Source organism: Megascapheus bottae, chromosome 11 (genome assembly GCF_031878675.1).
Source record: "Megascapheus bottae isolate mThoBot1 chromosome 11, mThoBot2.hap1, whole genome shotgun sequence".
Taxonomy (NCBI): Eukaryota; Metazoa; Chordata; class Mammalia; order Rodentia; family Geomyidae; genus Megascapheus; species Megascapheus bottae.
Window position 1 is genome coordinate 47338840 of NC_143519.1, and position 16136 is coordinate 47354975.

The 16136-nt window shown below is 45.0% G+C and overlaps 1 protein-coding gene across 1 annotated transcript in view; it reads right to left on the reverse strand.

The window, feature by feature from the left end:
* The window catches only part of LOC150057023 (uncharacterized), a 95427-nt gene that overhangs the window by 13550 nt on the left and 65741 nt on the right, over window positions 1-16136 (reverse strand). Inside the window, exon 3 of the mRNA XM_090341735.1 lies at window positions 1427-1628. Within this exon, the coding sequence (XP_090197861.1) occupies window positions 1427-1628 (202 nt within the window). The remainder of the gene's footprint in view (window positions 1-1426; window positions 1629-16136) is intronic.

Sequence of the window (16136 nt, forward strand, 5' to 3'; positions counted from 1 at the left end):
AGCTTGTTACAAGAAAACAAAACAAAAACACTCCCAAAATTTGGTTCATAATTCTATGTATGAAGCTGATAGTTCTTACCAGACATTGAATTTCAGTGGGAATTTGGCTAAAGTCAAGACTGGAGAATTGGTCCCAAAGTGGCCAAGCGTGGGGTGCTGAGTCAGAGTTGTTCTGCTGACTCAGTTCTGTCTTTGAACTACAGGATTTATGGAACATCAGAGGAGCTGAGCCCAGGGCTTGCTGAGATGGAGTAAGGGAAAGAAACCAAGCTGATTAAATATGAAACTTGGCAGATAATGCCCCAAGGCAGTGGAAATGTGATCTGAGTGGTTGAGATACAAGCAAGTCCCATTGTACGAAGGCTGCTGTGAAACCACTCCTGTCAGGAATTTACCTTCTTCCTGGTTCTCTTTAGAGCCTCTGTTCCCTTGGTTCCTTAGATTCTTTTAGTTTGGGGATGGTCTGTGTTAGTTTCTGTTGTTGGTCTCACAGACCAGGGGATGTGATTTAAAATTCCAAATGTAAGCCTGATACCAGTAGCTCATGCCTATAATTCTAGCTACTTAAGGATGGAAGTTCAAAGCCAGCCCAGGCAGGAAAGGCCATGAGACTCTTATCTCCAATTAAGCACCCTCCCTCAAAAAAATAAGATGGGAAGGGAAGCTGTGGCTCAAATGGTAGAGCATTAGTTCTTAGTTCAAGCCTCAGGTCTTGGTGTACACACTCGAGCACATACACACCACCCACATATCCAAATATTAAGGTTCATGAAACTTGAAGGTGACTTTGAGGATTGGCTCCATTCACTCTAGAGCCTGAGCTCTGGCTTAGATAACTTCCCATATACCCAGGAGGAGCCAAACTTCACACTTAGAACTATTCCTCCAAACCCCGAAAACCCTCAGCTGGTGCCAAACATGCCAACTTGAAAGTTTCATGCACAGGACTCTGAACATAATTCTTGTTTTATTTTATTGGCCAGTCCTTAGGCTTCACCTCTGGGCCCGGGAAGCAGTGTCCTTGAGATTTTGAGCAAGGTTAGCATTCTGCCGCTTGAGCCACAGTTCCATTTCTGGTTTTCAGGTGGTTAACTGGAGATATGAATCGCACAGATTTTTCTGCCTAGGCTGGCTTCAAACCATGATCCTCAGCCTCCTGAGTATTAGGATTATAGCTCTGAGCCAGGAGTTCCTTTTTTTTGCCAGTACTGGGGCCTGAACTCAGGGACTGAGCACTGTCCTTGGACACTTTTTGCTCAAGGCTAGCACTCTGCCTCTTGAGCCACAGTACCACTTCCAGCTTTTTCTGTGTATGTAGTTCCAGGGTAGTGGCACACTACCACTAGCCACACTCCCTGCCCTGGATATATTTTTTTTGTTTTTTACAGATCAAGAAACTAATGCCTGAAGAGGGTAGGTAAGTTACCTTGATCAGATATGCCTGTGACAGAGATAACACCAGTGTTTGCCTTCCAGCCACCTTCCATTTGCTGGCTTCCATGTCTGGAGCTGGAGAAGACCGGTTTACCATCATGAGGGCCCAGGGCTGCAGAAGGCTGGCTCCTGGTCACACAACTTCTGGTTTTTATCTCGATTGTAGGGACATGAAAATTCTGTCTAGGCACCAGCTACACAAACAAACAGAAGAGTGAGTGGAGCCTGGGAGAGCAAGCCAGAAGGACATTCTTAATGTATGAAGTCACCAGCTTCCAGGGCAATCTACCTGTGGAACAAGGTTGACTGCCATTAACAAGGCGTTCCAAAGACTTATAATTGCAGCAGGGAAAAACCTGAAAAATCTACCAAACATTCTGCAGCTTCACTCTGCTCTTTAAACTCAAATATTTGTTTTGCATGAGGAAATGGCTTGGGGCACTGGCACCATCTAGCTAAGTGCCTGATTACAGGGCCACGTGGCCAGCTAAGTGCCCAGCTGTGATTCAGGATTTCTCCTGTTTTAGCCCCTCCTCTAAGGAACACCTCTTTACAAGACTGGCACCTGAGTCAGAACAGGTCTGGTATCTTTCCTGGTGCCAGGGAAACCTAGCCTCTCCTCCCCCTTCTCCTTGCCATTGTCCTTAGTCTCTGGTCAAGTGCCCCCTACTGGAAGTCTTATCTTGTACCTTTGTGCTTGCATTTGCCAGCCTGGACACTCAAGGCAGGTTCAAAGGCTCTCTGTCCCCATTTTCAAAGAGGTCCTGTTGGTTTAAAATGCTAGTGGTAGGCCTAATGGTGGGATTTCCACCAGCAACAAACCCCTTGGTCAAAGGGGGAAGAAAATCCCCTGGGAGTGGTTGGGCTGGCTTAGGGCATCCTCCTCTCATGTCCTGGGTGTCATGGCTGTGGGCCGATGATGTTGCTATGAGCCTCATGCCAATCTCATATGTACATTGGAGCCTCGAACCACTGGCAGAGCCATAGGCTTGAGGCATGGACTGAGAAGTAGGGAGGTCATGTCAGGTGACTTCGCAAATGAAATGCTGAAGAATAGAAGAGTCAACCCCGAACTCGGGGTTATGGAAGGGAAGCTCCAGAGCTTCTGGGAACATCAGGATGAGGGAGAACCTCTATGGGGCTGTGACAACCATATTGGCTACCTATTCTGTGAGTAACCAAGAAGAGGTCCCCAGAAAGAGAAGAGGGAGGAGGAGGCAGAGGGTGGGGGAGGGAGGGACCAGTAGGAAGAAGGAAGAAAAGATAGAGGGAGAGAGAGCAAGGGAGAGAGAAGAAAGGGAAGGGAGAGAGAAGAAAGCAGAGGGGAAGGGAAAAAGAGAAAGAAGGGGAGAGAGAAACAGGGAGAAAAAGGATGGAGGGAGGGAGGGAGAGAGAGAGAGAGAGAGAGAGAGAGAGAGAGAGAGAGAGAGAGAGACAGAGACAGAGACAGAGACAGAGACAGAGAGACAGAGAGACAGAGAGACAGAGAGGCCTAGCATAAAAGGTAAAACACAGAAAATGAACTTGGAGATGTGGAGGCTTTGGTGTCTACACCCTGGGCTCCTGTCCTAGGGGCCGGGTAAGGGGAGAGCCTTTCATTCCACAATTGGCAGTACAGTACTTCTAGCTTCCAGATGCTTCTGAGAAAAACCAGTGACCTTCAAACCCATCTAAACAGGAAGTGAGCAATTTTAAAGCCTATACTGAGATTGATAAAAAGGATTTACAAGATCTGGAAAATGTCTAGTTGCCACCCACTTTTGTCCAGGACTTATCTCCTACAAAAACCCAAACAAGCAATTGTTAGACCCCCCCCATCAATCTTTCCTTGGGGTCTTTGTCATCTTTTTTAGCTTTGTCACAGGACTAGACCTGCAGGCTGTCTATTAACCAGGGTCTTTGAGGGAACTTTCCTAATATTGACCAAATACTGATGAACTTTAGAGAGTCATATGATCTGGGGAGCTGGCAGAGGTCCAGAGTTCAAGTCCAACACACACTCTCTCTTGTGGTTCAGATAAGAAGCCAGACTTGAGAATTAGTCTGGGTTTCAAAAACCCCTTCTGTGGTTTTCTAGGGGTAGCACAGGGCCTCTTATCTGTGGAGCTTGCTCTAGCCAGTGTCACAGGATGAGCAGACCTCCCTTTTCTAGCTCCTATGTGATAGAAACCCTGCTTGACTAATTAGAACCACCTCTCTGGAACTGCCATCTAGATGGCTGGCATTAATTTAATATAAGCAAGCATTTTCTCTCTCTAACAGGAATAGTACAGATGGGTCACAAAAGAATGACTGAAGTGTGATATTTAATAAAGGTTAGCTTCTCTCACATTTGAAGAAAGATCTGGGAGAGAGTTTAAATGGAAACCTTATACCTTTTCTTAGACTCTCTAGTAAAGAGGGATCTTGCTTACTTTATTGCTGTTGGTGGGTATTTTGTTTTTGCCTGTGTGTGTGTGTGTGTGTGTGTATTTCATTTCCTTGTACTGGGTGGGGATGTGGATTCTGTTTTTAGGAAATACAGGTTTCTTTGGGTGACAGTCCTAGAAAAGGAAGTTTAAGGGAAAGCCACACACTGTCAAAAATGTACACTCCACATACAAACACAAGCAGAACACACTCACATACACACATACATATATTCATATGCCCCATAGACACACACATATAAAAGTACATAGGAGGGCTGGAAGTTTGGCCTAGTGGTAGAGTGCTTGCCTAGCATGCATGAAGACCTGAGTTTGATTCCTCAGCACCACATACATAAAAAAAAGCCAGAAGTGGTGCTGAGGCTCAAGTGGTAGAGCTCTAGTCTTGAGAAAGTGCAAGGACAGAGTTTAGGCCCTGAGCTCAAGCCCAGGACAGGCAAAAAAAAAAAAATACATAGGACACACACACACACACACACACACACACACACACACACACATCTGTGGTGGCCATAGGCTCTGAAGTTTGTTCCCAGTGGCTGGCTCAGCAGAAAATCTGGCTGAATTGCAAGAGTGTGTTTGGAAGGTGGGCGTTGTGATGAGCAAATATAGTTCTCAGGTTCAGGAAAACACCAAGCAAAGGAGAGCCAAGAAAGAGAGAAAGGTAATTTTTTTTTCTGGAATCAAGAATAACTTCTAAAGTTGGAGCAGAGCTTCACCTATTAACCTTGAGCTCTCAAGCCATACAGCCTCAGCTGAAAGCTGTGCCAGCCTGCCAGGCACGCTCTTGGCTGGCAGCTGTGCTAGCACTTTTTGTTAACAACATATGTTCTGAGTATACCAGGACTGCCATCACGCAGGAGATAGCAAAAATCTACAATTTGAGAATCATCATCATATCAGGATGTTTAGAGTCCTATCAGGGTGGGTCATACGACTTCTGAGATTAATTACTCCTCCTTCAAATGATGTCTAAACAGTAGACAGGAGCTCATGAGGTGGGAATGGGGGGGGGGTAATTCAGAGCATGCTCTAATCTAGAAGGCTTTCTTCAAAAGTTTCACTAGTTTCTGCTATTGCAGTATTGCTGAAATCCAAAACATATAACTGCTGGAGCTGAGTAATGCCATGTCTAATAACTTTCTGCTGAGAGGCAAGGCAACATGCAAGAGGCAAGGGGCAGGGCACAAGACTTGATTACCATTGGTTACAAATGTGTTATTGCTTTATCACTCTCTGCTGAGACCCATAGTGAGGGTATATTAGCTGGAGGGACTTCCTCAAGAGGTTTTTGGTTGGGGTTAGAGATTCCTGCCTTGACGAACCTCCCTGATGCATCTGTTTGTGCTCTGGAGAAGGAGGGCTGGGTGCAGGCGGTCAGTCGGCCCTCTCCTTGCTCCACTTGTCCTGGTTGGGGTGTATTTTCCCTATCCTTCCTGCTGGTCGAGAGGGACCGGGGACGAAAGACCCCAACATATAACCAAAGATACCTTGGCTATGGGAAATAGCTTGTTAAATTAATGTTATGTTGATTAACTTAAATAGCACGACAGAATGCATTCAGACATTACAAAATACAGACAAGGAACTTGATGGATTCTTCTGACTTAAGGCAGCAAATTTACAGAGGAGAATTCAGCATTGCTGTAAAATGACTTGGAGACATGAAATTAGTCACAAAAGACAGAGGGAAAGATGGTGCTTTTTTTAAAAAAAAAGTTCAATGATCTTCAATCTGGATTTTACAACTCCCCAGGGTGATTTCAATTTTGTCAATACATTTAAAAAAACTTAACAAAAATGTCTTAGAACATTAAATCTTAAGTGTTCCATTAGATGCATGGTAGCTTTGTAGAAGATGTGAGATTATGATATTCGACCTTTGTGTGTGTGGGGGGGGGAGGGTAGCTTGTTGTTCCACTCATGCCTGATTCTTACTGGAAACCTTGGCTCCCATCCTAATTCACTAGTTGGGTAGGGTGCTCGTTTTCAATTCCAAGGGTGTCATGCTAAGTGACTCTGCAGAATGAGTCATGATCCTCTTCCTAGGATTGAAGATATTTACTATTCAGGTGCTGGTGGCTCACACCTGTAATTCTAGCTACTCAGAGGGCTGAGATCTGGGGATCAAAGTTCTAAATTTGCCGAAGCAGAAAAGTCTGTGACTCATATCTCTGGTTAACCACCAAAAAACCAGAAGTGGAGCTGTACCTCAAGTGACAGCACTAGCCTTGAGCAAAAAAGTCAAGCAAGAGCCTGAGGCCTAGGATTCAAGCCCCATTACTAGGACACACACACACACACACACAATGTATCCTCTGGGTATAATATTGTTGACACCCAATTGCACAATGTGTCTAAGTATAAAAGTGTGAGAGAACATCTCTTCACCATTTTCCTAGGAAGAGCAAATAACCCAGTGGCCACAGGCTGGCACAAAAGAGCTGATATGTACAGGAGGTCTGCCTGGGAACATGCAAGGACAAAGAGGAAGAGAAAGGGATAGTGTAGTGGTGGGCAGCCCTGGACAGCTGGGGGACTTGACAGCCAGGTACAGTGAGGTCAGAGTCCTGCTATGAAAACAATGTGCCCATGAAAGCCACCATCCAGCTAGGAAGCACACAGACCCCCAAGAGCACGCGCCTAGCAAAGCAGCATGAAGCATGCTCTGGATGCAACATCCAGAAAGACTACTCAAGGTCAGAGTGCAGAAATCCATCCAAGGTTTGTCACAAAAAAAAACTCGTTAGGGTCTTCCAGACAGAGCAGACATGAAAGCATCCAGGTTTTCATTGGACCCCAAACCATTTTCCCATCCCCAAATGGGATGGGGTCTACACCCCAAATTCTGCTTGTCTTTCTTTTTGACCAGCACCTATCTGTATAGATGTTTGCAGACATCAGTTCTAGGTGTTAAAAAATGCTCCCAGGCACCCCAGTCTGGTGGCCCATGTTTGGAATCCTAGTTACTCAAGAGGCTGAGATCTGAAGATTAAGGTTCAAAGGCAGCCCTAGACTCTTATCTTCAATTAATCAGCAAGAAGCTGGGAGTGGTGCGGTGGTCAAGTGGTAGCACTGCTAGCCTTGAACAAAAAACCCTAAAGGACAGTTCTCAGGCCCGATTTCAAACCTTCACAGCAACACACACATGCGCGCGCGTGCGCGCGCACACACACACACACACACACACACACACACACCCAGGATTCTCATCCTGGGATGTCTCATTAACATGCTTAGAAATGAGTCTCACTACAGCTATACTTCAAGCTCTAATTGGTTCATGTGGATAGAATCTTCATGTAGTGTGTAGTGGAACAGATACGTTCTCAGGTGCCTGTTAGTAGAGCTGGCCATATTTCCACTTGATCACAGCCCCCCGCCCCCTGCACAGAGTAGCCCCATGTAGGGATGTTACACACATAGCCAAGTGGGGAGACCTTTTGGTAGAGGGCGGTGGCTAGGTGAATGCAGGATGTGGCAGATGGGGGCTGTGACCTTGGAACTGTAGGATAATTTCCAGGCAGGGTCGAGAGCCTTCAAGTGAAGGCCAAGGTATATGTGTGTGGGGATGGTTGGGGGGACTGCAGGCCTCCTGTGACATTTCCTTGCTCCTGTGGCTTGTATCAGCCAGAAAGCCTGAAGTTCTGATTTGAAGTCTTATCTGCCTTGCCTGCTGACTGGGCATCTCCCATTCAGATACCACCAGCTGTTATTCTGGACTCTGAAGCCAACCTTTCAGTGTCTGATCAGTTGGTTTGGGGTTGGTTTTAAAAAGAAGGAGGAAGATCAAATGCCTGTGCCTCATGCTTGTAACCCTAGCTACTCAGGAGTCTGAGATCTGAGGATCACAGTTCAAAACCAGACTGTACAGGAAAGTCCATGAGACTTATCTTCATTTAGCTACCAAAAAAAGCCAGAAGTGGAGCTGTGAACCCTGAGTTCAAGCTCCAGGGAGCAGCACATTAAAAAAAGGGTTGGGGAGGAAAGGCTCAGATCCTCAGCAGAGGAAGGAGGAGCTTCCTGGCTGACCTTCAGCCCCTCAACTTTTAGGTTATCCTAACAAGTTCTTTTTAACACCTCCTGGAGGGAAGAATTGAGCAGTGACCAGGGCCCATGGCAGGGAAACTCAGGAGCAGAAGTCCCATACACAGGGCAGAGAGGCCCCATAGAACTTCTCCAAGTCCTGTTGAGCCTGGAAGCCCCTTCTGAAGACATCAGATGCAGCTGGCTGCTTCCCACTTTGTCCCTGGGGCTTTAGAGCCAGACAGAAACACAAGAGCACAACCCAAACTTGATTTCCTGGCTTCAGCTGTTGGCTTTTGAAGAAAAGTGATGGGAAACAAGGACAGACATACCATGTAGGCCTGGGGTCCAGATGATCTGATTCTGCTGCTGGTATGGCTGCACCTGAAGTCTGTCTTCTAGCAGTGCACCCAGTTCCTCTGATGCTGATATTAGTTAAACTAATTCCACCTTCTAGTAGCCATGTAATGCTCTGGTTTGGGAATTCTTTCCTCCCTCCCTGCCTCCCTCCCTCCCTCCCTTTGTTCCTTGCTTCTCAAGGCCTCAACTTGTCTTCCCACAATCTGCTCTGTGGTTCTCTCTTAAACATTTGTGCTAATTTCTACTCCTTTCTTTTATATGCTTAAGATAATCCCACTAAGAAGTTCCAAATATACTTCAATGAAGTAGACATGTAGTTTGCTTCTCCTTTCCTTGGTGTGTGTGTGTGTGTGTGTGCGTGTGTGTGTGTGTGTGCCTGGGTGCCGTTCCTGAGCTCTTCAGCTTAAGGTTATCTATCATTCTACCACTTGAGCCAGAGCTTCATGCATGGGTTTTTGCTGGTTAGTTGACGATAAGATCTCATGGACTTTTCTGTCCAGGCTGGCTTTGAACCAAATTCTTCATGTCTCAGCTTCTCAGGTCCTCTTCACCATTTATAACTTTCATCAGGGATGTTTTGGAACACCCAAGAATCTAGAAGGCCTAGAAAGTTCACTGTCCCCTCCACATGTTCATGGCCCAGTGTCAGCAATAAGCAACATTTAGCCGATGCCATTTCCCTCTTCTCTAGCCTGTTGTCCTCTCACTTTCCTGAAGTGACTAAAGGTCTCCTGTTCCCTCATTACCATCATTAGATAATCAGTCTCTTAGGACACAACATTTGCCTAGCTTTACTTACTATGCTTTGCGTTGCGTGTCATTCCAGTTCATTACTGGCTCCAGAGTGTATGAATTAGACAATTTGTTTTGTTTGCCTAGAATGCTATTGTTTAGCTCTAGCTTTGAAGGTGAGTCTTCTTTTTCTCTCACTCCTCTCTCCTTTTCTTAGGTTGAAAAATCAGTTGCTCAGTCTGTGCTCCCCACTTCCCTCTATCCTACCATCATTGAATGTCATTCATTATTTTTGCTTTCCTTTCTTCTTCTCTAACCATACCCTGAGGCATTTTGCCAGCAATTCTTTATTATGTGACCAATGTGTCACCATCCCAGGAGTCATTCTGAAAACTGACAACATTAATGAGCTAGCTTTGGTTCAGATGGCTTCTCTACAAGACCAGCTCACACAAAGACAGCCAGCTACTAGCCTCCATCAGCAAACTTGTCTTCTTCCAAGTGCTAAAACAGAGATGAGCAAAGGGGACATTCTATGGAGATAGAGAACATTCCCTCAGTGCCTCTGGGCTGGCAGCGTGCAGTTGTTCCCATCCTTTATGGAGGATACATTTGAAGATCCCAGTCTGTGCCTGGAACTACAGGTAGCACCAAACTCTACAGATACTATGGTTTGCCCTATATATACACCTCTCTGCAGTAAATTTTCATTTACAAATCACAGTAAGCCATAAACAATAATAGCGAATCACCAAATATAATTGTAATACTACTCCAGTAAAACTTACAGGAACGTGTTCTATCTCTCTCTCTCTTAGATATCCAACTACACTCTGACTTCACAGTAAATAAAATTCTTGAAGGAGAAACCAGGGCTACTGTGTCAATAAAATTGACAATGATTTCTAATGTTGGGGCTTTAAATTTTAGGACATACATGCTATCCATTTCCTTCCCATTTCTAACAATACAGAAGGCTAGTCCTGGAATGCTTTGTTGTGATTGTTCTTTTTCTCCTTGATCAGCGAGAGAACACACACTGGTGTTCTGGTCTGTGACACCCTTGCAATGTTCCATGTTCCCTTACCTGAACAGAAAGCCAGGTGTGGGCAGATGGGGGCCTGGAGAGCTTCAAGGGGCTCCCAGTGTGCCATCTTCAGTGGAGCCTGACAGTGTGCTGTGACTTTCTCTCACCAGGACAGACATGGCTGCTTGTTTTTGTTGTTGTTGTTTGTTTTTTTCCAGCATGCATTCTCTCTTTTGGTCCTGGCTATGTATTTCAGGATTTTAATTATTTAACCAAACTCATCCAAGGAGTAGTTGCCACTCTCATGCTGGGGGGACCAGGCCTCCAGCCTTCCCCCAGCCCCCCTCCCCCCGAGTATGACTGTTCACAGTCCTCTGGCAAAGACCACAAGTGAGCAAGCTGACTCGAGGCTTCTTGATCCCCTTTTCAATGATGTCCAGTTTCTTTTGCGTTTCCCACCCTCCAACCCTAGCTATGACAGGCCCAGACCTCTGCCACTCCCTCCTGCCTTCACATGGGGGGAGCCCCAGGGTTTGGGGTAATACTCAGGTAGCAAGCAAAGAGAAGAAAGAGAAGGAAAGGAAGGGAGAGAGGAGAGGGGGGAAGGGGAAGGGAGAACAGGGAAGAAAAAGGCAAGGAAGAGGAGGAGAGAGAAGAGAAGGGGAAGAGAGGACAGGAGAGGGAAGGGAAGGAAAATGGAAGAGAGGAAGGGATAAAAGAGAAGAGAAGCAATGATTGCTGTGTGGGTGACAGAAATCTCTGTGGCTGAGCTGTCATGCTGTCATGGTGATTCACCAGTACCACTCAGCTAGCCTGTCTTTCCTTATCATGGTAGTTAACACTGAGTGCTTACTGTGGGCTACGCTTATTCAACCAGTTAATTCTCACAACCCTGTGAAGTATGTACTACTGGTATGTCAGGGTGAAATGGGAACTCAGGTTGGGTGCTGGTGGTTCATACCTGTAATCCTAGCTGCTCAGAAGGCTGGGATCTGAGGATCTTGGTTCCAAGGCAGTCTGGGCAGAGAAAAGTTCCCATGAGACTCAATAAGAGTCTCCAAATAAACACTCAAAAAGCAGAAGTGGAGCGGTGGCTCTAAGTGGTAGAGTGCTAGTCTTGGGCAAAAAAAAGCTCAGGAACAGAGCCCAGGCCCTGAGTTCAAGCCTAGGACCAGGACAAAAATAGAAGGTGGTAATATGTAGCCTGTGTTTCATGTTTGCTATATGCCTTTTGCATAAATAGGCAGCCTGAATGGTAGTGCCAAATGGGGCCTGAATATCCTGTGCCTTGCCTTCCTGACCTCAAGGCTAGTACTCTACCACTTGAGTCTGGAATCTAGAGCCAGGAGAAAAAGAAATGGGAACTTAGTCTGTCCTGGAAATGGAGGGGGAAGTCGGTTTCCATCCACAAATAGAATCATGTGTTCCAAAGCAATGGCTTTGAGAGAACTAGTGTTATCAGCAGGTGAGAAGTGGCCCACCCCACCATTGCTGGTGGCTTTCCCCACCAGAGTCTCTGGGCCAGTCTTTCCTTCTCTCTTCCACCCTTCTAATGTCCTTAGATTTTAGCTACAGTACCTGGTGTGGAGGCCAGTGAGCAAATGAACGAGCATAGTAACTGACATATCGCATCAAGTCTCTTAGGAATATGAAACTTGAGAGCCACTTCTTTGTCTCCTATCTAACTCCCCTGTTAGTCTTGGTTTCTCCCTCTTCCCATAGTGCATGCAAGGGCTCCCAGCCTGGTCTTCATTCATGGTGTCGCAGTGAGGTCCTTTAGGCGGGGCCTTGCAGTATTCAGAGCGCCATCAAGTGCCTTCTCTCTAGGGAAGAAACAGCTTGCATGGAGCGTTCCCCTCAGTATGGCCATGGTACCCTCTTGGGTTCTTTGGTGTCCACCCTGGATTCTATGATCTACTCTTCGGTGGATGGAGGGCGTTGGATGGGGAGAGGTTAAATAATGACACTATTAAAAGCCTGGGCACAAGCTCTTCTTTTGTGCTGTTTCCACTTCAGATAAGCCACCTCAGTGCTCCTGTTTGAGTACTTCTGCCAGAGGCAGGTGACTGGACATATACTGGCTGCCAGAGGAGGTGCTCATGCAAGAAACAGATGAAAACTATGTTAATCAACTTTTTATCGTGGTGACAAAATATCTGAGAGAACCAAATGATATGGAGGAAAGGTTTGGTTCATAGTTTCAGAAGTTTCTGTCCTTAGTTGCTTGTTTTTTTTTTTTTTTTACCCGTATTGACACAATACATCGTGGAGGGAGTCTGTGTTGAAAAAGGCCTACTTCCTTGATGGAAGCTGGAAGCAAAGAAAGAGGCAAGAAGAGACCAGCATCTCCATATTCCCATTAGGCACTCCATCCAATTACCTAACTTCCTTTGAGTGGTGTCTGGCCCTGCCTCTTAAATATTCCACCATGTCTCAGGGACCAAACTTTCATCACACCAGCCTCTCAAGAGGACATCTCATACAGAGAATAGCAGAAAAACTTTATGAAGGTTTTAATGTTCTCTTTTAATGTGTTTTCTAGTGAAGAAAATCTTCCTCTGGACAATGAACATTTAGCCTCTCCTATAACTCTTTCACCTCTTGTTATGCTCATTTGTTAAAAATGAAAAGTTAAAAAAAATAACCTATACTATTTGTTACTTCCTTCTATGTCCTTCGCCAGTTAGGGTTTTCAAGAAAGAAAAAGAGAGTATCATTTTCCCAGTAACTAAACTTTATACTGGAAGTTCTTGATTAGATGTTCAAATTTATATAACAATGGTTTTCTTTAAGCTCATGGCTGTATACACAGTCTAAACACTTTCTTGTCTTGGTCTTACTGTCTGTTAACTCTCTATTTCTCCTGAGTTTGGTCATCCATGTTTAAGGAAATCTCTGGGCAATGCCTCTATTTCAAACCAGTATGAAAACCTTAATTTAATTAACACTACCACCATTTCCCAAAAAAAATAAATGAGATTAATTAAATTTACATCAGGAAGAAAGGAAATTAATTTTGTACAACTGAAGTAAAATGAGATTTATAGAAGTAACAATCAGGATTATGGAAAATCCTGAGTCAAGTGACTATGATGTCACATATTCTCAATAAGTTTCTAAATAATTGCTCAAATCCTAACAGGATTTGAGGCCCAATAGCTGAGACAGTGCTGAAGAGCTGAAAAGAGGTAGGAGGATGCAAAGAGGGAATTATAGCATAATCAGGAATCAGTCTTGACATAGCTAATGCAGGTGATTTATCTCCAGAGTTTGTCTTTTGACAATTTCTACAATTTTTAGTCAACATAAATTCAAGTCATAATCAGAAGATATCAAATACCTTATTTTCTAAACAGAGATGTTTTGAAGGGTAGAAGAGGAGGGATTTACAATAAAGTACCAATTAGAATGACTAGAACACAGTAAACTGGGTGCAATCCTAGCTACTCAGAAGGCTGAGATCTAGGGACTGAGGTTCAAAATCAACCTTGGAAAGCAAAATCCTTAAGACTCTTGCCTTCAGTTACTCACCCAAATGCTAGAAGTAGAGTTGTGGCTCCATTATTAGAGTGCTAACCTTGAAGAAGGAAGTTAAGGGATAGCCCCTAGACCCTAAGTTCAAGTATAAATAAATAAATAAATCTTGGCCAGTACTTACTAATCAGGGTAACTACAAAATGAAGCTATGTGTCTTTAATCATGTAAGGGTTGCTTAGAGGTGAATAAAAAGAGGGTAGAATTCATAGCCCATCCCAAGCTGAAAAATATGTAATTCCATTAGGATACTAGAATGTTCTAGAACATAGTATTTAGAAAAGCCAAGACATACCAGAAAAAAATGCAATTCTGGAAAATCTTTTTAAACCTGCCTATGCCATTTGACTATCACACTTCTCAAAAGGTGTGTAAATACCTGGGACAATCAGAGGGAAGTGACATGAGTGAAAAGACAAATGTGTGATGGAAATGAAGTCCTCGGAGGATAGATACGAGAATCAGGAAGATTGATCCTAAAGGGAAAAGTTCAGGTGCTAAGATACTCTGTTTCCAAATATATGTCAGGTTCCTGGGACAAATATACCAGTCTTTTTTAGGTTCAAGTATATGGAGGCCAAGGCAAAAACAAAAAAAGCCCCAAACTAAAGAAACAGGACTATTTAAAAAAGCCTTCCAACGACTTTCCAGCTGTGCAGATGAAGGCAGCACTATTTCCCAGGGGAGGCAGAGTCTGGAGCACTGGGTCCAGAGACCAGAAGGTTCCCACTCTCAATGAAGAAGAAAAAAGATCCCAAGGATGGAAGCACAGCTAACCTAAGCAGAAGCTGCCTTATTCACGCAAAGCCAAGTGACGTGACCTTCTCAAGGGAGAAGGGCAGCCTCAAGAAGGAGGCGACGGTGGACACGGAAGTGGTTATGTCTAGAAAACTGAGATGAGTGTCACTAATCCTGGGGACTGTTATCCATCAGGAACTCCCTCCACACATCAGCTGGGAGTTTTTGACCTTGAATTATGAGACCTGGCCTGTCATCTCTGTGTGCTGTGGGGCTGCTGGTCTGTAAGACTTGCCGTATGTCATGAGTCATTCCATTGGCAAGATAAGATGCGCGCGCTCTCTCTCTCTCTCTCTCTCTCTCTCTCTCTCTCTCTCTCTTTCTCTCTCTCTCTCTCTCTCTCTCTCTCTCTCTCTCTCTCTCTCTCTCTCTCTCTCTCTCTCTCTCTCTCTCTCTCTTTCTGTGCTGGTACTGTGGCTTGAAATCAGGGTCAGAGCAGTCTTCATTTTATCCACTCAAGGATGGTTCTCTACTACTTAAGCCACATCTCCACTTCTGGCTTTTTGGTAGTTGAGTGGAGATGAGCGTCTCTTGGCTGGCTTTGAACCTCAACTCTCAGATCTCCCGAGGAGCTAGGATTCAGGAGTGAGCCACTGAAGGCACTCAGCTGTGTTTTCTTTAAAGATAAGCACATTATGGGTTTTCTGTAAGCCAATTTACGTGAACTAAGGAGAGAGGCAAAACTAAATAGGCCTCTCTTTAGAATTTAGACTACTGTGGTAAAGGGATGGGTGAGAACAAAATCAGGCCAAGGGGAGGGAGGAAGGGGAAGGGGAACAATTTGCTTCGGCTCTGTCCTATTAGGGCTCTAAGCTCTCTTGAGAAGACTTAAGAAATGCAGTGGGAATGGTGGAGAAGGGCCTCTGACTGCTCCTATTTTGGGGAGCTACTTGGAGGCACTGTGATGATTTGAATATGAAATGTCCTCTGCAAACTCCTATGTAGAAGCCTAGGTCCCCAGCTGGCAACACTATTTTGGGAGGTGGTAGAAACTTTAGGAGGCAGTGCCTAACTGGAGAAAGTAAGTCCCTGGGAGTGGGTGCTTGGAGGTATCTGGCCCCTGGCTCCTTCTGAGGCAGCTTAGGGAAAGATGCCAGCTGAGGATCCATCTGCCCCCTATCACTGGCTGGGGAAAGGCAGGGTTCTGCACAGGGACTAAGTGGGGAAAGGGACAAAGGAAATAGATAGATAGATAGATAGATAGATAGATAGATAGATAGATAGATAGATAGATAGTTTTTTTTTCCCCTAGGGCTTCAATTCAGGGCCTGGCCTGGGTGCTGTCTGTGAGCTTTTTCTGCTCAAGGCAAGTGCTCTATCTCTGGAGCCACAGCACCACTCCCAGTTTTCTGGTGGTTAATTTGAGATGAGTCTTACAGATTTTCATACTTGGGCTGGCTTTGAGCTGTGATCCTCAGATCTTGGCATTCTGAGGAGCTAGGATTACAGATGTGAGCTACTATTGCCTGGCTCAAAGGACAAAGGATATTTAAAGGAGACCAGTGAAGCCATCAATAGTCACCTAGCTCCACAACCTCTTCTCTTCAGAGAAGCTTTGTTCTTTTCCATAGTAAACCTCTCTGGTTTATCTCCTTCCTCTTTTGGCTTATAATCCTTTTCTTTTTCATCTTATCAGACCTCAAATGGGATAAAAGCAGTCTACCATGGCTCTGGGCAATGAATTATACTGACCTTCCAGTTGCCGAGAACTGCATCTCTCTCTCTCTCTCTCTCTCTCTCTCTCTCTCTCTCTCTCTCTCTCTCTCTCTCTCTCTCTCTCTTTCTCTTCCCCCTCC